Raw genomic sequence first — 26,735 nt, forward strand, 5'->3', positions numbered from 1 at the left:
TTGTATGTAAGTCAGAACTGGCTCCAGATTCAGCCGCTGCTGCTGAAACTGACCAGGGGCTGACTACAGGAAGCTAGAGGCAGAATTGATCTGCCCCCAGCTTCCGGGAATCAGCCACTGATCAGTTTCAACGGCGGCTGAATCTCGATCCTGGGACAGAACAGCTGGGCTGCCAGGTAGGTCCCTGCAGGACCAACCCGGCAGCACCCCAGCTGCTCTACCCCAGGGTCCACAACAAAAGCCTGGTCTGCTGGGGGGGGGGGGGCGCACTAGCTGCGCCCCCCCCCCCCCAGCAGACCAGGGACACGGGGAGCAAAGCCGCAGCGGCAGCGGGGTGCCGCGCCTCTGAGGCTTTGCTCCGGGTGTCCCTTGTCTGCTGGAGACAGTCTGCAGGTGCTCAGTGCCTCTGAAAAATCCCAAATAGCCTAGATTTTCACAGGTTCAATCATGGCAGCCGAAAAGCAGGTCAGATTGCTTCACATTCTGGGAAATTAATTTCAGCATACATGTATCATGAAAGGCAGAATCAAAACACAGTGCAGGACTTCCCAGGTTAATCTATCTTTTGGCACTAAATAAAACACTATTTTACTAATGATGAAAACTACTTACTCTCCATATATAGGCAACATGATCTAATCTTGGACTGAGAAAGATTAGGAGCTACAAAAGCTAATAGTAGCACAGGTTGTATGATCTTGAGCAAGGCAGTTCTCTGCTCTGTGTCTGACAGCGTTTTCTGCAAAATGGAGCTAATTAAACTTAAGGGCTGATGTCCTTAACTTCATTTTCAGAGAGAGAAACTGATGTGCTAAGAAGTGACCCACTCAAAATGATTTTGCAAATGAGTTCCCTAGCAAGTAGTTTAGATTCCTTGATCTCATAGTTTCTCCATTCATGAATTAAAACAATTATCAGCAAATAAAAGAAATGAAATTATCCCTTAAACAGAGGAGCTTCTCATCACCAATTAAACTATCACTTTACCTTTTACACAATGTGTACTCCTCGCTACTTGTGACTCCCCTGGGTGGAGGGCGAAATTGCCAACCATCCTGAGATCCTGTAGAGTAATGGAGGATTCTGGTTATTTTTCCAGTTGCCAGTATCAGAATTATTTGTAGTAATTGTCCAGGGTTAAATGATTCTCAACACCAACTTAAAGGATATGAACATACAAGCAGGCCTACTGTTTCCCCATAATCTACCAAACAACTGACCTGAAAATTTATGTGGGACAAAAGTTGGAATCGTGTAAAGCAAGTTACAGTAATTGATCTGTAGTACAGCAATAACAAAATGACCAATAAATGTAGTCTGGGATCTCCAAACAAAACTAGAGAGAGAACATGCTTATTTCATTGACTCATACTAAATTCATAGTTTGCCTCTGTACTCCCAGTGCTTTCCCTCTTACTAACATTAGGGACACATGATTTGGCCCAATCTATGTAGACAAAGGTGTTTCTGCAGACAGCTATGGTGGTTCCATTTTCAATGCTTCACCATCCAAGTCAAAGCATCCTTTGATGGTTCTACTTACCATCTTCCAAATCCTCCCCATGGTATCGTGAGGGTACTTTACTCGCTGCTGTCTGCAATCACAAACAAACAAGAAATATTGGCTCACATATCAAGATTTTGACTGATATTTCCGTTTTCCTTCTGTGTTCATAAGATATTGTATTTCAATGGTCAGTCATAAAAAAAAAAAAAAAAAAAAAAAAAAACCACCTCAACTAATTCAAACAACATTCTGGCCACAAACCTGGGTTTCTTGTTAACATGCCAGCAATCACAGTAAATGAACAAAAGAAATCGAATGTGAACATTAAATCTATTGCATCACAGTATACTATCTGATGAAAGAAAAAAAATTACATTGTACTATCTAACCTCTTTGGCCCCAGTTCTCCCCACTGTCCCAACTATGACCAATAGGAGCCAGTCACTCACTTCTAGCTGATCCTCAGCAACCCAGCTCCAGTGGAAATAATAACTTCTGCCACTGATGTAAGGCCCATAATGACACTTTTGCCAAGGGAGAACTAGACATGGTAGAGCTCTGGTAAACCATGTCCCTTCCTGTCCACAGCCACGCCTCCAACATGAATATCTCTTTTTCAGCCTTGTATTGGAATAGGAGAAGCAGCTGGTGCAGAAAGTTGCAGAGACACACGTCTGCCAGCGGAGACTTCTCTACTGGCTCTGTGGGTATTTTAAGACCAGTTTGAATCACTTTCATGCCACAAAGCGGCCTCAGCAGAACTGAGATTATCTGTCTTTTTAAAGGCTACTGTGTCAAACAGAAGGACTATTATTTTCTGGAGTGAACAATACTACTTTCAGAGATGTATGAATTAAATATGTGACATTGGCAAAAGAAGTAGTGGGCTGGTCATCAAGCAGATTGTTTCAAAGCTGAAAGTAGATGCAATGGAAAGCACTGAAGTGCAAACATATTAATTTACATAGGGTGTGTCTAGACTACACCTCTCTGTCGACAGAGAGATGTAAATTAGACACGTTGAAATTGCTAATGAAGCCGGGATTTAAGTATCCCACACCTCATTAGCATAAACATGTCTGCCGCTTTTTTTCAAAATGGAGTTTTTTCAAAAAAAACGGCAGTCTAGACACGGATATGTCGAAAATAAAGCCTTTTTCAACAGATCCTGTAAGCCTCATTTTTTGAGGAATACAATATCTGTAGAAAAAGACTTTATTTTCGACATCCGCGTCTAGACTGACTTTTTTTCGAAAAAACTCCGTTTTGAAAAAAGTGGCGGCCATGTTTATGCTAATGAGGCGTGGAATATTTAAATCCCAGCTTCATTAGCAATTTCAACGTGTCTAATCTACATCTCTCTGTCGACAGAGGGCTGCAGTCTAGACGTAGCCATACAGAATAAGAGCACCTTCTTACAATGTACTGACATCTCTATTCATTTTATATTTAGAGGAAAAGACAAACAATTAAAGAATAAGAACAAAGTCCATAAAAAATAGTAATTCATGCAATAAATATAATATATGAAGATAAACCTATCTCATAGAACTGGAAGGGACCTTGAGAGGTCATTGAGTCCAGTCCTCTGCCCCCGTGGCAGGACCAAGTACCATCCCTGACAGATTTGCCCCAGACACCTAAATGGCCCCCTCAAGGATTGAACTCACAAGCTTGGGTTTAGCAGGCTGATGCTCAAATCTCTCAATGTCTCTCTGTGTGGGTGGGTGGGTGGGTCATCCTCAGCTACAGCAATTGAACAATCTGCCCGGAAAACCCAGCAGCGGAGGGGCCTGTGCGTTACCACCCCCAAACTCTATCCCTTCATGCCATCGCCACCAAGGCACCCCTTCCCAAGTATGTAGCTTCGGGGATCATCAGGGTTTGGGCCTCCCTGCACTCCCCATGGCAGCAGGAGCTGAGGGGAAACGGAGCACAGTGGAAAGAGTTCACCCACTGGGTGCACTCTGCTTCCCCGTGGCACCTGCCGCTGCAGAGAGTGTGCGGGGCACAATCTCTGTGCCAGCACCCCCTCTTGGTGATCTCCAAAGCTGCATTCTCGGGGGCTGGAGTGCCACTGGAGAAGAGGGCAGGGAGATGTTGGGAAGGAGTGCAACTTGGTGAACAATAACAGACAGGACTCCTCGACCAGATTGCAAACTTGCTCCAGCCAGGGATGGCCCGCAGGCTGGGAGCTTTAGACTCCTGGACTAATCCCTCCTCACTGATGTTGATGTGGCGTCTAGAACTTGGTAGCTATCTTAAGTCTTAGGTCATGTCTAGGACACAGCAAAGCTCTCCAGTGGATAATTTCTCCTGGAAAGAGGAATCACTTGTTGAGTCATAAGAAATAAATAAGAGTGTATTTTCTCATTTTTCCCTGTTGAATACCGCAGGTCATGGACAGCCACTTTTCAGCATTTTTCTTATTCTTTCATCAAAAGATCCAAGAGTGTAGTGAAAGGCTGCTTTCAAATATGATAGAGACCGGTAGGCCAGTGAAGGCTACGATGCCCAATACATCTTGTTCAAAGAACACAAGTCTCATAGGGCACAGAACAAAACACCTTGCAGTCAACTATTAGGCAGTTTTCACTTTCTTCCCCATAACATGTTTATTCTTACCTCCGTTTCAGCAAGAAGCATTTTTAGTCTTGTCAAATCCTTAGTTACCATCCCATTCTGGGGAGAGAGAAAAATGTTAGTGCATTCAGTACATAAACCCTCTTGTTATCGTAAACCTGGCAGGCAAGAACTTTTTTTAATACCCAATATTTGGTAAAGAGCTGTTGAGTGGTATTACACAACGTTCAAAGAAATTCTGTGCAACAGTGAATAAACATTATTATGCAACATGGAAACTTACAGCTGATAAAAGCTAATCTCATACAACAGGTGTCAGCACAGAGTAAGGCAAACTGGGATACACGTGCAGAATAACTTGTTAAATAAACTCTGAGAAATCTGGCTGTCACCCACATGAAGCATTAATAGGCTCAACATTCACAAGGAAGTAGCCTTCAAAATCAGTATCCAATAAGCACTGCAGCCCACTGGAAACGGATCCAAGTCCTGGATTCTATTTCCAGTATGGCCACTGGCCTGGTGGGTAATCTTGGGCAAGTCATTTCACTTCTGTATGCCTCAGGTTTCCCATCTGTAAAATAGGGGTGATGATATTTGATCTCCTCTGTAAACAGCTTTGAGATCTACTGATGACAAGTTCTATATAAGGACTAGGTATTACTACTATTATTGTTGTTATTACAATACGTACTCCAGCTCACAAGGGGTCAATGCTAGAAATTCACACTGCTGTGTCCATGATCTAGCCCAGCATGGGCGAACGATGGCCCATCAGTCCTTTCAATCTGGCCCTTAAGCTCCCATCTCAAAATCGTGTGTGGTCGGGGGCTTTCCCCATTCTGTACATGCTTTGGCTCCACACTGCTCCCAGAATCAGTGTCACTTCCCTCCTCCATCTCCTATGCATAGGCACAGCCAAGGGGATCTGCATGCTGCCCGTGCCTTCAGCGTCAGCTCTGCAACTCCCATTGGCCCAGAACTGCAGCCAATGGAAACTGTGGGAGCAGAGGGGACATGCCGCTGCTTGAGGTAAGCACTGCCCAGACCCTGAACCTTAAGCCACCCGCTTTGCCTACCCCGATTCCCCTCCTGCCCTCCAAACCCCTCAGCCCAGAACATCCTCCTTCACTTCCTACCCTCAGCCTCAGCCCTACCCATCCAACCTGAGCCTTCACTCCCCTCGAGCCTCAACTCCCTGCCCCAGTCCTGATCCCCCTACAATCTTCCAACCCACTTGGTTCCAATCCAGAGCATCCTCCCACAGTCTGAAACCCTCATCCCTACCCTCACCATAGAGCCCACACTCCCGGCTGGAGTCTCACTGCCTCCCACATGCCACCCCTCTGCCCCACCCCTCATCCCTTTCCTGTCCTCTGATGTCCTCAATCCCAGCCCCAAACCCGCTTCTGCACCCAAACCTCTCACCCCCAGCTCAAACCTGGAGCCTGCACCACTACACACACCACCTCCCACCCAAGCTCCGATCCTCTTTCACACCTTCTGACCCCCTCGGTTCCAGACTGAAGCGCTCTCCTACACCCCGAACCCTTCATCCCTGCCTCCACTCCAGAGAGTCTGCGCTCCCAGGCACACCTGTTGCCTCTCTCCCTTTAAAATCCACGGCTCCTTTACTTTTCAAATGGAGAGAGGCAGTGGGAACCCACACCAGCAGGGACCAAAGCAGTCACCGCTGGCACGAGTTCCCCTCTGTGCCTCGCCCTTTGAAATGTACAAGAGCTGCAGTCGGCACTTGTACATTTCAAAGGGAGAGGAGCAGCAGTCGGACTGGCGCAAACAGGACTGTTTCAATTCCCGCTCACACTGTTTCCCTGCTGCTCTCTGCCTCCCCTGTCTCCTGCGGAGATGGTGCTGGGAGGGAACCGGCTTAAGCTGGTTCCCCCCAGCACTGGGTCATGCTCCCTCCCTTTGCTGCAGGGGGGAAGCAAATAGTCGAGTTCCTTCTCAACTACCTGATAAGCATTTGCCTATCAGGTAGCTGACTAGCCGCTTATATCCCTAATTCGGGTGTGTGGTTTCATTTAGCTGACCACTTGCTGCATGTATTAAGAATGAATATAACAGATCCTCCTTTACATCCCACTTGTACCACAGAGCAGCAGAAAGAAACTTAAATATCTTTACTGTCCATCTGCATGTTTGATAATCCTCATATGCTGAACATTTATCTGAATTGCTATTGCATTTCTCTCCAAAAGCAGAAGTCACAAATCCAACTTGTACGGCTTATGCATAGAGCATGAAGAATTTAAGTTACTGAGAGTCAAGCTGGATGCATTCCAGCTTCTGCAAGTAAAAACTCTTCAAACTTTATTGATTTAATTATTCCATGCAGACATCAGGAAAAGTCAGTAAACCATTTGCTGGCTTTATTACTCCTACTGAAAACAACCATGAATGATGATCTTTGCTCAGTCACGAGATCATAAGCTTCTCTTTTGGAGTGGGGGCTTCACTTGGAAAGACCAAGGTATGTACCAACCCAGCATAACCACAGGATAGCAGGAGTATTAGGCTATTTACATTACTTTTTCTAATGGCAAACTACTACAGGATATGAAAATATGTCAATCCTTTTTATTCTTCGTTTATCTTCATAACCATATCTGACAAGCTTCAGATAAATGAAGTAACATTATTAGTCAGAGAGTGGATTAGTTTGAAGAGAGAATATATCTCTGTTTTGCTATCAGGACTACACGACACCAACATAACATATCTCTCTGCAGTCACAATATTTATGTCCAAATTCAGATTTCTTCCAAACTAGCCAATCATTCACATGCAGGAGGATGAGTAGGATGCATATGTGTTCCTTGCACAGCAACCCAATCTTAAATATAATGAGGAAGAGGCATGTTTACAGTCAGTGTCACGCCGCACGTCAACCAATCGCAAGGCTTGCTAAAGATGTCAGGATTCAGCGGGAGACCTCCAAACAATGGAGAGCAGGCCCAGCGTTTGACGGGTGCTTCAGTAATCAATCGTCAAAGGGAAAACAAGAGCCACTTCCCAGATGAAAGTGAAAGGAGATTTGTACCACCAAACATTTGTACAAAACATTATCATCTTCTAATAGGCTTTAGATTTCAGACTCTAGGAAGCAAAGATATTTGGCACAGTTCCCACACTGTACCGCAACCAGTGGCCTTATGGTATTTTATATATATTACTATTAATGTGGCATGTTTAAGCTCTTAAATCATTCAACAATGATAGGAACAGCCTTAACATGATGCTTTCACAGCATGTTTTTTTCTTGCCAAGGCTTTTTTCACGGCGTGTTTTTTTCTTGTTCAGGGTTTCTCCAAGAGGAGCATATGAATATTAACATCACAGATGGCAGAGCAGGGCCTTCCTTACACAACCTTTGATGTTAGCATTACCCTCAGCTCATACAGATGCAACTCGAAGCACTGAACACAAATAGTAAATGAGAGCCTAATCCTGCAGAGACCGACGTGCATCCTTAACTTTACAAATGACTGGAGTCAGGGAGGCTACTACTGGATCAGGGCCTACAAGAGGAAACAAACTCAGGGCCCAGCATGAGAGTATTATTTTATTTTAGAATGAAATATTTGGATTATTTTTCTGTCCTGAACAGTTCTGAAGTTTACTTAAAAACAATTTGGGTCATTTTTAAAAAATATAACCACATCAATGTACTTTCGGATATAAAAGCTGAACTCACTCAACTGAAGCACACACAAAATGGTCTCAGGTGGATGGTTAAAATGTAGGCAAAAAGGATGGAAATGTATGCTCTACTTTATTAAACTGCACATGTATAAAAATTACATTGCATTCCTTGGGGATTAGATGCAGACAACTAATTTGAACATCCTACGGATTCATAATAAAAGTAGAAAAATCTGCAAAAAGAGCATACTGACTCAGAAATACTGGTGAAGTAACAACCTGGGCTCCTGCTTACATATGAGCACCTGAATATTTTAACAGGAATTCATCCTTGGATTTTCCATATGAACTATTTTATTATTGCGATCTGTTGGTCAAGGAGACAATTTGAGGTTTGCTACTATACAACTAAAAAAAAAAAATCCCAAAATATGTTAATTTTCAGTTATATAAACTAAATCAGACTCACTTACCAATGATTCGCCCATCAGTGATTTGGAAAGAACATTAGATACAATTTGCAGCTTCCCTTTAAGATGCATACAGCAAAGCACTGCATGGAAAGAGCCATCTCCCTTGGCCAGTCCCTCTCCCAGCACTGCAACACAAAGTACCAGTTTTTAGCCTTACCAGAGAACAGTACACATTTAACTAAATGCAACTCAGTTTTTCCTTCACCTTTAAAACTATCTGAGACCTAGGCTCAAACTCTACTTCCTGAATTGGCAAGACTTGAACTGGCTTTGCCCTCATGCCTCCTATCATTTAGAAGTGACATCTCCCACCAACTAAGAAATTATGTAAATGAGCTCTAAGGATAGACAAGCCCATCATCCATTAGCCAGAAGGGTGGTGACAATATACTTGAAGTAAGAAGACAATTACTGCAATTCTTTGAGAAGGATACAAAGGATCTCCTCCCTCATCCCTCCAAGAGTCAAAACTGCAACAAACCACATTTTGATGGGAGGAGGAGGGAGGACCATGCTTATGAGGCTCCATTCCTGCTAGCAAAAAGCATACTTTGTATTGTACAGTAGACTTCCAATAATCCGGAACCTTTGGGACCTAGGCAGTGCCGGATTATCGGATATGCCAGACTATCAGGAGGTACTATAAATTGGTTTATATATATATATATATATATATATACACACACACACACACACACACAGAGATGTGTGTGTGTGTGTGTGTGTGTGTGTGTGTGTGTGTGTACACACACAGGCTGTGTCTAGACTGGCCAGTTTTTCCGGAAAAGCAGCTGCTTTTCCGAAAAAACTTGCCAGCTGTCTTCACTGGCCGCTTGAATTTCCGCAAAAGCACTGATGATCTCATGTAAGATTGTCAGTGCTTTTGCGGAAATACTATGCTGCTCCCGTTCAGGCAAAAGTATTTTTCCGAAAAACTTTTGCACAGAAGGACCAGTGCAGACAGCAGAGATTTGTTTTCCGCAAAAAAGCCCCGATCACGAAAATGGCGATTGGGGCTTTTTTGTGGAAAAGCGCATCTAGATTGGCCACTGACGCTTTTCCGCAAAAAGTGCTTTTGCGGAAAAGCTTCCTGCTTTTCCAAAAATGCTTTTAATGGAAAACTTTTCCGTTAAAAGCATTTCCGGAAAATCATGCCAGTCTAGACGTAGCCACAATGTATATAAAGTGTTTTTAACCCTTTTTATTGTAGCACAAGCACTGTCCAGCGTCACACAATCCCAGCGGCAGACTGACTTGGTCCCATCCAGTTTCGCTCGGTTCAGCTGCTGCCTCATGACTCGTTTTTTGCCGAAGCTCACTCACTAGGCTCTTGCCATTTTGATGCCGGACTATCGGAAGTGCCGTACAATTGGATGCTGGACTACTGGAGTTTTACTGTAGTTTGCAAGTTTTATGAAACATCTTAATTGGTCAACTGCTCTTAACACATTAATATTTTTGTTACTTTAAAACAAAATAGTCGAGTGATTTGGTATTCATTTGCACTGCAATAAGAATTACTATTTTAATCCTAACATTTAAAAGTGTCATGTAACAGTAAACTTTACACCAGGAAACTCTGGGATCAGACAGCTAGCCAAACAGATATTTTCCTTTACATTTGCAATGGAAGGATTTATTTCATGATATACAGAAATGCTCCAGTAGTACACTTGAACCACTCTGGTTCAGGACTTTCTAGTCCAGCAACATCCGAGGTCTAGTCAGAACACAGATGTTGCTGGACCAAAGAAACTCACTGGCTGGAAACAGGGGCCAGCTGGGACTCTGGAGGCAGAGAGGTCAGGGGCCAGAAGCCAAGCTGGGGCGGGAGCAGAGCCCAGTGGCCAGGGCCAGCAGCAGGGTTGGGAGCAGGGAAGGGAACCTGGAAGCAGGGCCAGCGGTCAAGAGGGGTATTGACCTCTCCTGGACCAGCAAATTCCCTTGTTTGGAACCGGTCAGGTCCCAAGGGTGCCAATCAGGTCTAAGTGTAACAACCATTTATTTACTTACGTACTTACTTGGCCAGGGATCTGAATGTTTAACCTGGTCGGGGCTGAAAGAGGCAGCAGCACGAGGTGGGAAGGGGGAGGCAGCATTCCAGACCCGGTGTTGAGGGAACCGGCTTTTAAACCAGCTCTCCCCAGCACCGACTCATGCTAACCACCCTCCCTCCCGCCCTTGCTGCCTCTAATACAGACGCAGTGGGGGGGGGGGGGAGGAGATGCTTGTAGTCAACAAAATTAACTGATAAGCCTAAGCTTATCAGTTAATCATGTAGTCGACTACATTTGACATTTCTAGTGTGTAGCTCTCATTCATGCTAACATTTACCTGCACAAGGACTGCAGGATTAGATTCTCAAAAAACAATCAATTCTTCACATTTAATAAGTGTGCATATCATTAAGAGGAGTTCTGTGAACACATCAAGAAAAAAAAACAGTCCCAAAAGAACATCCATAAAAAAAAAAGGACAGGACATGTTTTCAACAAGATAATGGCAACCAAACCCTGGTTTTAAGATGTCTAGAACATGACTCTTGGAATTTAAATCACATGTGGCTGCTGTCAACAATTTCAGAACAGAGACTTGCTACCCAAATCAGAAAGAAAAACAAAAGTTAAGATACTTTACATATTTAATTGCATAGAGTTATTTAACTGAAGTATTCTGTTACAGTAAGCCAGCAGCTTGTAACTTTTAATTTTAAACAAAATTCTTTGAATATTTATAGAACAATTTGAGAGATTCAGCATTACAGTAAGTCCTTGTGCTTCTATCAGTAAATACAACTGTTTGTAAAGAATACATACTTCTAAGTGGGCATGCCAGAACATCGATTTCATTTCTTTTAAATCAAAATGAATTCACTGGTGTCTGCAATGTGTCAATCTTGTAAAAAGTTGTAACTGCAACTTATTAAAGCTTTTTCTGTCAAAAAGGTCTGGCATGCTTCAATGGGTACCGTTTTAGCAGACAGACCTAAAACTTGATACATGCATGGCATTTTTATTTTAAAAAGTCTTTCCAACAGTAATAAAAAACATAGACCCACTGAAACAATTTCTGCAGCTGTCTTGAAATACTAGCTGCTAGGAGAAGATAAATTAAGAGCATAGAAAGGGCAAGACAATCAAATGTGTTCAACAGATTATAAAAATCATTTTGGCATAAAAATTGTTCCAACATTATGTACTTTAGACCTGGGGGGAGGGGGGAGAATTGTACATGTAACATGCTAGACCACACCTCTGTCTAGAATGGCCCTTTAAGTGGGTCTGATTTTAAAGACTTATTGTGGCAAGAACACTGTTTCAATTTTTTCTTCCTCCCAAGCATTACAAAAGAAATTGACTCTATAGTTGGCATTTTTTCAGCAGTCACCATACTGTATGTGCACAAGTGCAAAAAATATTCTTAACAGTCAAGCTCCTTTGAAATATTCGGGTATCTGCTATACAAACAGAGTCACAAAGCTGTCTCAAGGATAAATTCTACCCTTACTGGAATCAATGGCAAATTTTCCATTTAATAGAACTTCTCAGAATATTAGTCAATGAAAATTCAATTCATTTAACAGCACTCTCTCCTTCCCCCTTTAGCCATTATTCATCCTTCCATACATCTCTTCTTGTCTCTCTATTCACTGTCAGGAAGGACAACTGTGCAAAGCCAGTTCACAACAATACATCTCTGGCAAACACCAGCAACCGATACAGTAAATGGATTTTAAACATAGCAGTCTGCCTAAAGTACAGCATTGCATATGATGAATACATAGAAAATACTCAGAAGTGAAACTCTCAATCATCCCATCAAGTGAATATGTCTACAGTACAAGTAATTACATAGTCCCCATAAAAGAACTGCTTTCAAACTCTATCAAGGATTGGGGAAAATTAGAATTCAAGATTAGAGTCAGAGCACCACAGATGGGACCTACACATGGTACAATTTATTTCCCAAGTCTATGGTAATAAAGCTTGATTCCATGCACAATGAAGTCAATGGAAATATTCTGATTATCTTGGGTTTTGGGTCAGGTGCATAAAAAAGGGGAAAGGAACTTAAGTACACATGGTTAATTCCTCTGTAAGACTTCAATTCAATAACTCACTAAAATACATATTTAAAGTATGAGCTTTACTATACATGTGCTTCAGTGCTTTTCTGAACAGGGATGAATTTAAGCATGTTATTAAAGTCAAGCACGTGCTTTTTGCTAAATCAGGGCCTAGCTGCAGAGAAAACGTTTTTTCTTGCCTCTGAGAAGCAAAGCAAAATTGCCATTTTCTTCTTAGTGATCAGAGGGATCCTCTTAACCCCATCCCTATGCAGTTCATTAGTCAGCTGCCATGCTCCAGAGAAGAGGTGGCTGTATTACAGTGGGATTGTACATACATTAGAAACTAGAGCAATAATTTGACTAGGACTATTTTATGACATTAAAAAAGCAATTTTGATATTCCTTTTGGAACATTCTATAATACAGAGAGCTGATAACATGTTGTTATAAATTAAAATAAATAAATATATAAATCAGCATACCATGCCTACAGTCTTCATCTGCTTGCCCATAGTTTTTCTGGAAAGAAAGAGAGTTTAAAAAATATTATTCCAAGGTAAATGACTTCCTGTTCCAATAAACAGCTTCCTCTGAAACATCAAATAACCCATTTTCTCTTCTACATTCTACATTTTCAAGGTAGAAAATGTGATATAGTTGAAGGTACATTAGTTCAAGTTGAAGTTCAGACGTGGATCTAATACATTCACCTTCAGAATGTTGACTTTTCCAAAATGAATGTTTTAAGAGAAAAAGTATCTTTGTGTTTGTGTGAAGCCACAACAAACAGAGAAAAATATAAAGCTATAATTTCCCATGTTTGCTTAAAATTATTATTGTTGCCTGTGCATTGTACAGTTTACATAATTTTGCACTGATACAATGTGGTCAGAACCTACAGGATATAAATTGTACTTGGAAAATCACAATCTGTATGTGTTCAGTAGAGACTTGCTAGAGATACAGATACTGCAGATACTGTATATTCCCTAAAGATTCTATTTAGATGGGCATCCTTAACTCTGACACTTCCTAACTTTTGAGTGCTTGACTTTACAACCTTAATTAATATTATTTTAACATAGCTTGTATGTCATTTAATATATATAATTTAATACATTATTAGTGAATATTTCTGCTGCTAAAATAAGCTTCACAAAATATAAAATATGCTCCCATTGTTTCTTTAGTCAATTATTTATTCAAAGTCAAACAACATGGTTCCAATTTAGAGATGTGAAATGGTTAACTGGTTAAACGGTGGGGCTGGATTAGCTCCTGCCCTGCAGCAGGCTTAGGGGGGGCCACAGACACGGGCTGCAGCCCCTGCATGAGGCAGCGGAGCTGCTCCAACCTGCCTACCCCCCCCCTTTTAATTGGTCAACCAGTTAAACATCATGTTTAACCGGTTAACCAATTAAATGAGATTTTACATCCCTAGTCCCAACTCTGAAAGCTATAAATTGAACGTTTCTAGCCCAGCACCCTCAGGACCTTACCAATGCTGAACTAGAGAATTTCCTGGACCATGGAAGGTCAATATTGTCTAACAGCATTGCCAAAATTTCCACTTACTGGGCTCTTAGAAGACATTTAGTGGTAAATTAGAACTAAATAACAGCACAGAACACTGAAAGCCAGGACTGGTCACTGGCATGTGGTTCAATTTCTAGATCTATTACTTCTAGTTACAACAAGCAGGACTTGTGGGTCAATCCTACTCACTCCCTCCCACTGATTATCTTTTCTACACCTATATTTATACTCAACTTGGTTGAGGGGAAGAATGTAAGGGAGCCTGGACAACCCCATCCTGACCAGAATAATAATGTCTGCATTGTCCGGCCCTGCTTTGACCACACTCACAATGGCTGTCTTGCCCAAATTGCGGATTTCTAACAAAGCAAACCCAGGCCTGATTCAAGTCTGGTGCATTTACACGCGTAGGACAGGCCGGGGGTGGGGGAACTTTGAAAGTCAGGAGTGCTTTAAACAATCCTGCATATGGAGTATGGTATAGTGACACCATGCCAAGAACACTGGGAGAAATTTGGTACTAGTACATAATGTTTCTGATAAGCAAAAATCACAGATACAACCATAGAACTGTCAATCAAATATATAGCTTTTGGCAACAGCCTGAATAGCGGGATGTATCCCAAATATAGACATAACAGGTATCTTACACAATATGCAGTTTATTGGTAGATATTATTAGAACTACCAAGTCTTGCTTTGCTTTAAAATGGACTTAGTAAGAAGAATCGATGGGAAGGAGGGAGCAGGATTGACCAACAGGTCCTGCTCATTGTAACCAGAAGTAATAGACTCTTCACACCGGCGGCCCCAGTGCATGGCACCCCGACAGGTGGGAATCAAAGGGACCATGACCTCCTTCCCAGTACTGTAGGTAGCATACAGGAGAAGTGTAAATAAACTAGGCTTAAATATTGTATTATAATAATCTTCTGTTAATTGCTTCTGTATTGCTTTGTGCTGTATTAATTGCTTTAGAATATATAGGATTTAAGGTTTAAATTGTGTAGTACTTGTTTTTAAGGCTTGTAAAATTTAAACAACTATATTAACTGCTTAGAGCCTGCAATAAATAAGTAAGTCGTTAAGTCTCTCTGGAGTGTCCTGGTTTCCCTTGGATCTAAAAATTGAACCACACGCCAGTCACTGTAAACAAACTTTATGGGATTCTGGAAAACTTGGCCACACCTATGATAAGCGGACATTTGGCTAACCAAAATCATGCCAGACCACAGATGTTGCTGGACCCGAGAGTGCCAGACTAGAGAGGTTCAAACTGTACTACGCACACAGAAATAGACCACCCCTCCCCCCCACCCAGCCAAACTGGAGCCTTCTATCTGTTTTTTAAAGAAGAGGTTTTATGTCCAAGCATCATGACAATGATAATAAGGTTCTGATTTTTAGTTAAACCTTGAAAAATAAAAGCACTTGATTCTTCTTCCCAGGTCATCTGATACTATGAAAGAGTTGCACTCACAAGTTGTAAAAAAGAAGCAATTCTATAGAGAAGACTCTCAATTTTGATGCGGTCAATTTCAGCCTGGCATGCATCCAGAAAGTGAGCTGGGGGGTACTGGCTGAGGGAAAGGAGCGCCTCCGTGCAGTGCTTCACAGCCACTTCATAATCCTGCTGTTTAAGTGATTCACATGCTTGTTCACATGACTTCTCTGGTCTTCTGTCTGCCATGACTCAGGGACAGAAATCCTAAAAAGGGGGCAAGGGGATGATAACATGTTGATTAGCTTTACACTGGTGATCAGATCATGGAATGCCTCCTTTTTTGCACTTTCAAGGCACCATAATCTCACTGATATACCAAGCTCCCCTCATTGCTTCCTAACTCACCCACTGCAGCTCCCTAAAATCTTCCTAATTCTTTCTTCAGACTGATCCTTTTTGCACTTAGATTTGGCCATGATTCATCAAAGCACAGAAACACACGTCTAACTTTAAGCTTGCGAGTAACCCCACTGGTTTCAAATTAGGCATGTGCCTAAGAACCTGACTGAATAATTACCAAATGCATGCTCTGTGCCTTCTTTATTGACACCCCCATTCTTTGAGAATAACTTCCTTTCTAGCCACCAAGTGTCCTTTCTCTCAACCTTCAATTCTCTCCTCCAAGCCACCCTTTCTCCAAGAGCACTTTTTCTCTTAAAGTTGGGCATGTGGTCTCAGACAAGGGGGTGAGAGTAAATCAATTATAATATTAAGTGGCTTTTTATACTGATGTCAGCCAGAGCCCATATGTCTCCCAAGCAGGTCAGGTACCATTACGTTTGCTGCCATCCTGATTTTCTGAACCTTTTGAGGATGTCTTTTTAAAGGTGTATTCTTTTAGACAAGGAAGTGCAATGATGAAGGACAGGGTCTAGAGCTAAATGCCACTGAAATTCACTTTCAATGATTTAAGGACATTTTTTGTTTACATCCAAATTGGTCAGTATTATCTGCCAAAAATATACGTTGTCAGCAAGGCACAAAACTTTTCAGAAACTTCCTCCTACAATATCAACCCTCCCCTAACCAAACATTTAAATATATTTTACAAATTCAGGACAGCTATTCAGTTTAAAATTGACTTGTCAAGAATTTGTTTTGATAGTTAAAGCAGGGAATGTTGCTGCTTCTCATTTTCTTTTTAGCAAGCAGCTCACCTTTGGCAAATTTTCTTACAATAAATTATTTCATTGTTATGAGAGTAGGTATAGATTATATAGATATAAAATCAGGTTTTGTGATTGTCTAAAATAATGTCCAGCTCAAGGACATTTAAAAAATTCACTGTTAGAAATCCCCATTATGCTGGATCTTTCTAGGTCTTTATCAACCAAAGGTGCATAAATTTAAATAGGTCTAAAGCTCAAATAGATAAGAGCATGCCTTTCCCATTTAAGTAATCCAATGTGCCTATCCATCCATTACCACATGCTATTTCTTTGCCAATGTTTAAGCAGTACAACTGTAAACAAGAAATGTTCAACGCATTTTATAGCAGCATGGTGTAATCCTCTATTTGTCTTGTATCACTCTTAATTTAATTTTCAGAATCTCAAGGCAAATGAATGTACAATGTTTAAAGATTTCTCAGAACAATTATGACTGAACCCATCTTGTTTTGATATGTTAAAGATGGCTGTGTATGTTAAAGATGGCCTAAGTAATACATGTCACAAAATGAAGAAAGGTCATTTTGTTTTTTCTGCCTTTGTACCGCAGAAAGACTATAACTTCTGACTTAACAATGATTTTGAAAAATTCTACTTTCACTCATCCACCTACAGTTTTAACTTTTGCTGATGTTTTAAAATATTGTTCATGGTTTCATTATCATTGTCATGGTAAGGACAAGCAGTAGATTTTGTACACTTAAGCACATGAATAACCTTATTCACCTAAGTCCACTGTTGTCAAAGTTACTCAGATGTTTGCAGGACTGAGCCTTCAACAAGTTTCCATTTTCATTAATCTTTTGCAAGCCTGATTTACAGTTTTATCTAAGTCAGTAACTATGGATAAAAAAATCATTTGAACCTTATTTAAAACTTACAAGTAATTGCACATATGCAAGTATCCAAGACTGCTTACACTGACACATTATTCCTTCTGTGTAACAGGACACTTATGTCACATGCTACTGTTTCCTGATTCAATGACTTCCAAACTCAAACTTTCAAGACAGCTACATGATTTCCAGCATGGGATTCCTATGCTCATCAGTGTTCAGAAAGGAAGAAATCTCAGCCCCATAAAATCAATAGGAGTTTTGCCATGTATCTTCACTAAGGCCAATATTTCCACCCAAATGTTTTCTTTCACAAATATTCTTAAAAGCCAAATTTTGCAAATGTTCACAAAAATCAAAGAACATTTACAAGTTTTGTTCAGATGAAAATTTACAAGTGCTTTTCTATAGTCCACACCCAGTTCTCAAGTGTCCATAATGTAGATGGAATGAACATTGGATCCACATTTGATCAGTTGATTCCACCAGTAATAACTAGCTGGCTTGCAAAATATGTATAGACTGACACATTTAACCAGCATTGCTTAGGTCCTTAAAGAAGGTCTCAGGGCAAGGGACTGGAGGTGTGTGTGGATGTGGAAGGAAGAAGGGAGGCAAAGACACTCCCCTGAGATTTGTACCAGGGCTCTTTGCTCTTCCCGTTCCTGTCCCTGTCAGGGATCAAGAGCAAAGTGCACAGCGCGTCTGCCCCTGTACTCCCCAGCAAGAGTGAGGAATGCAGCAAACTGTGCACTTTCCCCTCTCCCCCTGATGAAGGGGAACAGCCAGCAATGTTCCAGTATGAATTTGGGAGAGGGAGCTTCAGCACCCCCATCTCCCTCCCTAAAGGGTGCCTGGGGGTGGAAGGCTTCACAGCCCCTCCATTAAAATAATTGAGAAGTACAGCCTATGACCAGAATTCTTGGAGTGCCGCCCCCCCGACAAAAATTTTTGCCCATCCGTATACAAGAGGTTTCAGAGGAATTAATTCACGGCTGGACAGTTGGTCCAACAACAAACCAAAAGTAAATGGAGGAGTAGGAGACAGAAAAACTGAACAAGTATATAGCCATTAGTATTAGAAATTCAGTACCACTACACATCACAGCTTAATGATGTAATTTATGGAGCCAAAGTTATGCTAAAGCAGACAAGCTGACAGCTAACCAACTAAGGCAAACAGATCCAGGTACTTTCTCTATCCACCTGTTAAAAATCCAGCCAGAAAGATCACTTTCTACCTAGTCAACCAATAGAGGATGGCGCCCAACACCTGCTAAATTTCAATGACGCAAAGATCAGGACCAAGATCTTGCTTTCCACTTGTACATTTACAAAGTAGGCAATTCAGTAAATATTTGTATATTTTAACGATCATCAATCTCTCGTGTCAAAGATTGATGATACAGCAGTGATATCCAACCAACTGCAGGTGATTACAAATTGAAAATGTGCTCCCTGAGCCACAGCCTGAAATTTTTAAACTGAGAAGTTTTGAATCAGACCCATCATTAGGCAGAGGAAACGAGGCGGGGGGACGACCTTCCCAACTATCCTTCCCAACTGCCTTCCACTCCCCCGTCTCAACAGCTCTGCTCTAAGCCACAAGCACAATGAGTAGCTTCTGTCCCCTTCCTTTAGCAACTCAGCAGCACACCCCAACAGACGGCCTGCTGCATTGCAGGAAAAGGAAGAGCGGGAGAACGTAGCTCCATAGCTCTGCCTGCTCATTGGGCTGCTTCTCTGCCAAGCTGTCAGAACCACAGGCAGAGCAGATTAGAGCTTGAGTGTTTCTGCCTGAGCTTAGGGAAATAGTTAAAGAATCAGTTGTGTATCCTTGCCCTTTATGAAATAATTTGTTTGGCCCTCAGGCCTAGAAGGCTGGACACCACGGTGGCAGAGCTGTCTATGGGGCACAGTATTTAAAGACATTATCTTACCAAATATAGGTAAAGAATCAAGTAAAGATGGCTTCTTGGGAAGTATTTTAAAGAAGCAACAAAAGTCCAATAGGGGATTCACCAAATGAAATTAATGGGTAGCAGGTTTAAAACTAATAAAAGAAAGTTCTTCTTCACACAGCGTGTAGTCAACCTGTGGAACTCCTTGCCAGAGGAGGCTGTGAAGGCTAGGACTATAATAGAGTTTAAAGAGAAGCTGGATAAATTCATGGAGGTTAGGTCTATAAAAGGCTATTAACCAGGGGATAAAATGGTGTCCTTGGCCTCTGTTTGTCAGAGGCTGGAGAGGGATGGCAGGAGACAAATCGCTTGATCATTGTCTTCGGTCCACCCTCTCTGGGGCACCTGGTGCTGGCCACTGTCGGCAAACAGGATACTGGGCTAGATGGACCTTTGGTCTGACCCAGTACGGCCGTTCTTATGTTCTTATTCTTTTATTATGATTATTACTAGATTTCACTTACGGTATCTAGTTATTAGATCTAGCTGAGTGGCTGATTAACATGAAAGTTGTTCTTCTTGTCTACCTCTTAAATAGGGTGTGAATCATAGCTGTACAATGAATTAAACACAAAAAAATATATGTTTAAAATAATTTAAGAGAGAAAAAATAAGCTGTCAACAGAATGGAAATTCAGGTTTAAGACCAGAACACTACCAACAGAGAGGGGTTGGAACTAGTGATGTGAATGATTAATCTGTAGAGAGGCCTGCCACAGGCAGAGGGTGCTCCAGCTTAACTGAAACAGCCCCCACCCACAGTTGGCCTGGCCCAGTGCCCCATAGGCAGCACTCCAGCCCTACCAGAGCAGTCCCCATCTACAGCAGACCTGGCCTGGCTGGAGCAGCATGCCAAAGGCAGGATGTCTAGAATGGCCAGAGCAGCCCTCTTCCACATCATGTATGGCTGGGCACACCATAGAAAGGGCACTTACAGCCCAGCCAGAACAGCCTCTACCTGTGGCAGGCCTGGCCCCCCACACCTGCCCTAGAGCCTAGTTTTGCTAGCATAAGGACTGCAGGATTTGGTCATGAAATTGCCATGAGCAGAAATCAATAATAGTATTGATCCTCATGCTCATCATACAACCTATGTAATTATATAAAACTCTATACAACCGTGTAGTCTTTACAAATCAGAGGTTTCAAAACTGTGAGTAATAATTCAAATTAAAAGACATTTGATACTAAGACAAATTTGGGAGAAAGCATATAGAATAGTAAACATACATTACTTAACCATGTGTTTAGCACTACATGGTAGATTCCAAGAACTCCAATTAAGAGAGGGACCTTATACAATTTATTATCATTGGTGAAAATGGGATATGAACTACTCACAGCAGAAAGACTTATCTGCTAAGGGGCTTGTGGTAAATTTTTCTTTGGGAGAAGGATGGAAGGTGGATAGCAAGTAAGGACATGGCTATGAAAATTTTCTAGTTTTTTTTTTTCCAAATTACTAATGGATGTGGTACAGGCAGTCCCCGACTTACGCGGATCCGACTTATGTCGGCTCCGCACTTACGAACGGGGCTTTTCTCGCCCCGGAGCTCACGGGCGGCGGGTCTGCAGGGAGACGGGGAGCAAAGCCTTTGAGCACGCCCGCAGCGGGACAGCCCGGGCGCGCTTGGGCTGTCCCGCTGCGGGCGTGTTCCGCGGCTTTGCTCCTGTCCCCCTGGTCTGCTGGGGGGGGGGGGGTTGCAGCTAGTGCCCCCCCCCCCGACCAGGCTTTTCTTGCCTACCCCTGGTGTAGAGCAGCTGGGAGCTGCCAGGTTGGTCCCGCAGCGCCGCTCCACCAACCCGGCAGCACCCCAGCTGCTCTGCCCCAGGCGTCCTGATTCAGCCGCTGCTGGTCAGTTTCAGCAGCGGCTGAATCAGGACGCCTGGGGCAGAGCAGCTGGGGTGCTGCTGGGTTGCTCCAGTAGCGCCGAGGATCCGCGCTACTGGAGCAACCCAGCAGCACCCCAGCTGCTCTGCCCCAGGTGTCCCCAAGTCAGACGCTGCTGAAACTGACCAGCGGCTGACTACAGGAAGCCGGAGGCAGAGTTGCTCTGCCCCAGGCTTCCTGGAATCAGCCGCTGATCAGTTTCAGCAGCAGCTGACTTGGGGACGCCTGGGTTTCTTAAGTTGAATCTGTATGTAAGTCAGAACTGGCATCCAGATTCAGCCGCGGTTGAAACGGATCAGTTTCAGCAGCGGCTGACACCAGTTCCGACTTACATACAGATTCAACTTAAGAACAAACCTACAGTCCCTATCTTGTACGTAACCCGGGGACTGCCTGTATTTAGGGTTTTTTTTTTTTTCATTTACATTTGCACCCCGAGCTCTGGCTGGGTGCATATTATAAGATGAAATAAATGAAAGAGACGAGTATATTTCATGGTAAAAATAAATGCTAAATACAAACAACCTGTTAACTACCATCTCACTGTGTCTGTGATTGTATCAATATTTTACAGTCAAAAAACAATGACTCATCAGTGTTTAACTGTCAACACTTAGCACAGATCCTACATAAGTAAAAAAAAATGTTATTTTACTAAAATAAGGAATAATATACTAACCAACAGCTATATCAGCTTACACTGTAACTAAATATATATCTATAGCTATATCTGTAGATATAGATATTGATATAGATAGAGATATCTATAAAAGTTTAAGTCTTTTAAGTTTCTACCAACCCAATTTTTCACAACTCTGGATACGACTTTACGATTGTAACTCCAAGTTGCCATTCAAGTCCTTTAGATTAGTCAAAATATTGTTACTTATTTATTTTTCTCATCTACAATGATAATAGAAACTTACACCATTGCCTATATTTTTAAGAAAACAAATAAGTTGAAGTGGAAAAGAGTGTTGTCCAGCTAAGAAATGCAAAACGAGACTGCACATCACAAGAAAAGAAAGCAAATCTCTTTGAAGGCAAAGAACTCTACTTTCCTGTTGCACTTCCCATTCAGCCTGATAGTTGTACCATGAACAATCATATATTCACCAACGAATATTTACTAACATGAGAGTATATAATGACATAAATGCAAAAGAATTATGAACAATTTTGCAAAAAGAATACCACCTCCCAGAGGCACAGGTTGGAAGTAAAAGGGAGAAATCAAAGGTTGTTTCTGTTTTCCTTAAAAGCATAGGCGCACATATCTCTGGTATTCATACACTGGTCATAAGGTTACTGCAGTAATACTATTTATGTGATGCTCAGAAATGTATTATGCACTTCACAGAACACAACAAAGGCTAAATCCCTGCCCCAAACAGCTAACAATCTAACCAGTTTTCCACAAAGAGATAAATTCCTCCACTTATGTAGTGTAATTGCAGGCAAAATGTTCAAATGTTACATCTGAAATCAGTCTAGAGCAAGAAGAAAACATATGTCTAAGGGGTGACTATACTACAAAGACACTTTAGAACTTCACCTACACAGCCTGAGAGAAAGGTGATATGATTAGATCTTAAGAGAAAGAACATAAAGAAGTAAAGTGCTCCCAAAACACCACATCTTTTAACCTAAGGCCACTAAATAGTTCTACCGTCTTATCACCTAGAGATGACAGCCAATAAAAGGGGCAAGTGATCAATCTTTATTCAGGTGTATAGTCTCAGTCACATGAACTGAATACGGGCTGTGGGACTAGGACCCAGCTTCAGAATGGATGCAAAACCTCCACAAATCAACTATAATAAAAATGGGATGGTATTTTACATTATGGAAAGACCTCTCTCAACACCTGGAACCTTTCAACAGACATTACGCATGTAAGTGATAAGACTTTATAACATGGGGAAATGGATTTCAATACAACTGACCCCTTTCGTTTTTACTTTGGAATTAGTGGGAGAGAAAGGACATTCTGAACTGACACTATATGTGGAGAAAATGGATAAGAAAAAGAAGAAAGATCATTTCAAGACTTTTCAATTAACTTCAGCTAGTGGCCCCCTAGGATTATAATCCCTTATTTAAATTGCATGTGTTATCTTCTTGCAACCTCTACCCAATTTACACTGACAACTCCTAGTCAAGGGATTTGTCAAACTGATTTAGCCATGTCACATCAGCAGACTTTCACAAAGTATCTGTGGAGCAAATCTAGACCTTTGGCTTAGAATCTGAACGTTACTTTACACCCTGTATAGATCTAACTGCCTCATCCATCACAAATACATCACTAATTTCTTGATCTATAGCCTTTGTAGTGATCCATTTGTTCAAGACTGTCCATGAAGTGTTACAAATTCTTGATGAAACTAAACATAGGCTATCCAAGTCATAGCAAAGGAACATTTACCTAGTACAGCCACCGAATTCTAAACCATTACTTATTGGTAATTACAATTTAAAGATTCCTTCTGTATACACAGCAAGAATATAAAGGGCACCTTCATGAGTGTGTGATAGATAGAGAATGTATATAATATATATTACAAATAAGGCACTATGTTAAAAGATACATTATTTTGGATGCAGAGTCCAAGCAATCAAAAGTTAGGAAATGCCAGAACTGCTGGTGTAATTCTAATTACAGTTTAATGACATGATCACATATTACTTCTTCCACAGGACCCCTACTTCATTCATTGCACATAATGAATAGGACTCGTTCACTCAGTATCAATTCAATATTGTCTTTTCTCATCATTGTTCAATGTGTGGCCCTATGCTTTATTTACTGCATGTTATTCAAATCCTGAAGTAAAAAATAATTTCCTCAGGGGTTATTCTATGATGTTCAATACCTCCACAAGAGGAAGTGATGTTATATTCATAGTTTAGAAATGGGAACGTGGCACAGAGAAATTAAGTCAAATTCTTGATTAAACTAAACAGTAGACCAGGGCTACTCAACACGCAGCCCACGGGCTACATGCGGCCCGAGGCCCATTTGTTTGCAGCCCGCAATGCAGTTTGGGTTTACATGGGGCTCAACACGTGGCCCGCAGGTGGGAACTTTTGAACATGGTCTCCACTGGGAGCACGGTCCACAACAGCGAGGCATCTCCCAGGCAGGGTAAGCATTTAAAGACATAAGCAAACGAGCTGGCTGGAACAGATATGTACAGGGTGTTGGCATTTCTAGTCCCCAGGGAGGAGGTGCTGGGAGCACCAGGGCATTGTGGGAAGTGCTGGCTGCTTAGCCTTGTGGGCAGAACCTGAGAGGTGATGACTGGCTCACACTGGCCAAGTTTGGGTCCAGCACCACGGCTTAATCTTTGTTTTCATGCCCATCAGTGTGAAAGAAGCTATTTGCATTTATATTTGCATGTACAGGCAGTCCCCGAGTTACACGGATCCGACTTATGTCTCCGTACTTACGAACGGGGCTTTTCTCGCCCCGGAGGACGTGGGCGGCGGGACCGCCCAGACGCGCCGCGGTCCCGCCGCCCGTGTCCTCCGGGGCGAGAAAAGCGGCTCCGCGTCTCCCTGGTCTGCTGGGAGGGAGGTCTGAATCAGGACGTCTGGGGGCAGAGCAGCTGGGGTGCTGCTGGGTTGCTCCAGTAGCGCCGAGGAGCAGCACTACTGGACCAACCCAGCAGCACCCCAGCTGCTCTGCCCCAGGCGTCTCCAAGTCAGACGCTGCTGAAACTGACCAGTGGCTGACTACAGGAAGCCGGAGGCAGAGTTGCTCTGCCCCGGGCTTCCTGGAATCAGCCGCTGATCAGTTTCAGCAGCAGCTGACTTGGGGACACCTGGGGTAGAGCAGCTGGGGTGCTGCCGGGTTGGTGCGGCGCTGCGGGGACCTACCTGGCAGCGCCCCAGCTGCTCTGTTCCAGGTGTCCAGATTCAGCCGCTGTTGAAACTGATAAGTGGCTGATTCCAGGAAGCCCGGGGCAGAGAAACTCTGCCTCGGGCTTCCTGTAGTCAGCCGCTGGTCAGTTTCAGCAGCGGTTGAATCTGGACGCCAGTTCTGACTTACGTACAAATTCAACTTAAGAACAAACCTACAGTCCCTATCTTGTATGTAACCCAGGGACTGCCTGTATATGCAACCATACTTAAGCTGCAGCCCTCAGCCTATGCTGAGTATCATTGTGACTCCCGGAGCTTCCAAAGTTGAGTAGCCCTGCTGTAGGCTCTCCAAGTCATAGCAAAGTAACATTTATATGGTATAGCCATTGAATTCTAAGCCATTCTTAATTGGTAGTTACAAGTTAAAGATTCCTTCTTTACACACAGCATTTCTGGGTGCCCAATTTGACAGAGTCTGAACCTGACTTCACAGAGTAGTTAGAATAATATCACACTTCATATATTCAAGAATAGCTCCCATTGACCTCAGTTGCAGTTGTGAGTGCTAGGCTCTTTTGTAAATCAGACCCTATGGTCCCAAATCAGGCACCCAGAAAATGAGGCACATACTATTAGTGACCACCCGTGAAAAGTTAGATTAAGTTATGTGCCTGGCATCACAAGTACTCTGTGGCAGAGGCAAGGATAGAATCTAATTCTCCAGGACAGCATTCAACTGCTTTACTCATGAGGCCACCCTTTCTCATCCTGCTATCTTCTATTTCATTCATTACACACCTTCCAACTTCCGCAACAAATGAGGCAATGGTCCTATAAACAATAGCCTCCTTCTGTATACAACCCTGATTCATCCCCACAACAGGTCCAGGCTGTGTACTGAATGAGGCGGGGTCCTCTGGAAAAAAATGTGCAATAATGTAATTAAAGACTCTATCATAATAATGTGAACAAAGGAGCTGAATTAAGGTTGCTCGCATAACCTTAACTGACACGTTTCCTAATTTCTGAATGGATGACTGTAACCTTAAATAATGTTTTTAACAGGTTTTTTCGTGTTTTAACATTGTATTTTTAAAGAGTAAACGAAAGTCCATCATGGAGCATCACTCTGAAGTACGGTTGCATCATATCAGCAAGTATAGTTGGAACGTTTAGTTCCATCACATAAACCTCTGCCACTTGAGCTAACAGGGAAACTGATAGCAGCAGTAGGTCGTCATCCTTTCTGTAGAGCAGCATGAGAGGATGGGGCACTATGCCAGTGTGTTTCACAGCCATCTGCTGACCCCAGAGGAATGGTGAGACTCAGGGATCTTGGGTTCTATTCCAGGAGATAAGGGGATTGTGATCTAATGGACATAGAGTCTTCTGCCCTAAATGTGGCCCATCCACTCTCCCCCCTGTTCCAGTCCTATTTCTCTCCCAACTTGCCAGGCTCTGCATCCTGAGGCTATTCACCATGCCTAGCCAGTCTCAGTCTTCACTCCTGGGGAGGAGGCTTTGCTGCCACACTGAAACCGCCTCCCTGGGGCTTCGCTACGGGTTCTGTGGCCCGCTCTGTGGCAGCAGGCTAGTAGCTCCTGCTGGCTCCACTCCATGGAGCCAGCTGCTGGGCATAGTTTAACCAATAACATTAACCGATAAGCATCTGGATC

General features: G+C 42.6%; 1 protein-coding gene across 3 annotated transcripts in view; it reads right to left on the reverse strand.

The window, feature by feature from the left end:
* HELZ (helicase with zinc finger) overlaps nt 1-26,735 on the reverse strand; it is a 171,919-nt gene that overhangs the window by 133,681 nt on the left and 11,503 nt on the right. For 2 of the 3 annotated variants that reach the window (XM_006110582.5, XM_006110581.5), the window contains exons 2-7: nt 15,312-15,539; nt 12,778-12,814; nt 8,227-8,351; nt 4,133-4,189; nt 1,544-1,595; nt 988-1,063 (exon numbers count right to left, since the gene is read on the reverse strand). In XM_006110582.5, the coding sequence (XP_006110644.2) occupies nt 988-1,063; nt 1,544-1,595; nt 4,133-4,189; nt 8,227-8,351; nt 12,778-12,814; nt 15,312-15,521 (557 nt within the window). In that variant the 5' untranslated portion in view covers nt 15,522-15,539. The remainder of the gene's footprint in view (nt 1-987; nt 1,064-1,543; nt 1,596-4,132; nt 4,190-8,226; nt 8,352-12,777; nt 12,815-15,311; nt 15,540-26,735) is intronic. The other variant, XM_006110583.5, reaches the window with a different exon arrangement.

Source organism: Pelodiscus sinensis, chromosome 20 (assembly GCF_052426305.1).
Source record: "Pelodiscus sinensis isolate ZL-2025 chromosome 20, ASM5242630v1, whole genome shotgun sequence".
NCBI classification, from domain to species: Eukaryota; Metazoa; Chordata; order Testudines; family Trionychidae; genus Pelodiscus; species Pelodiscus sinensis.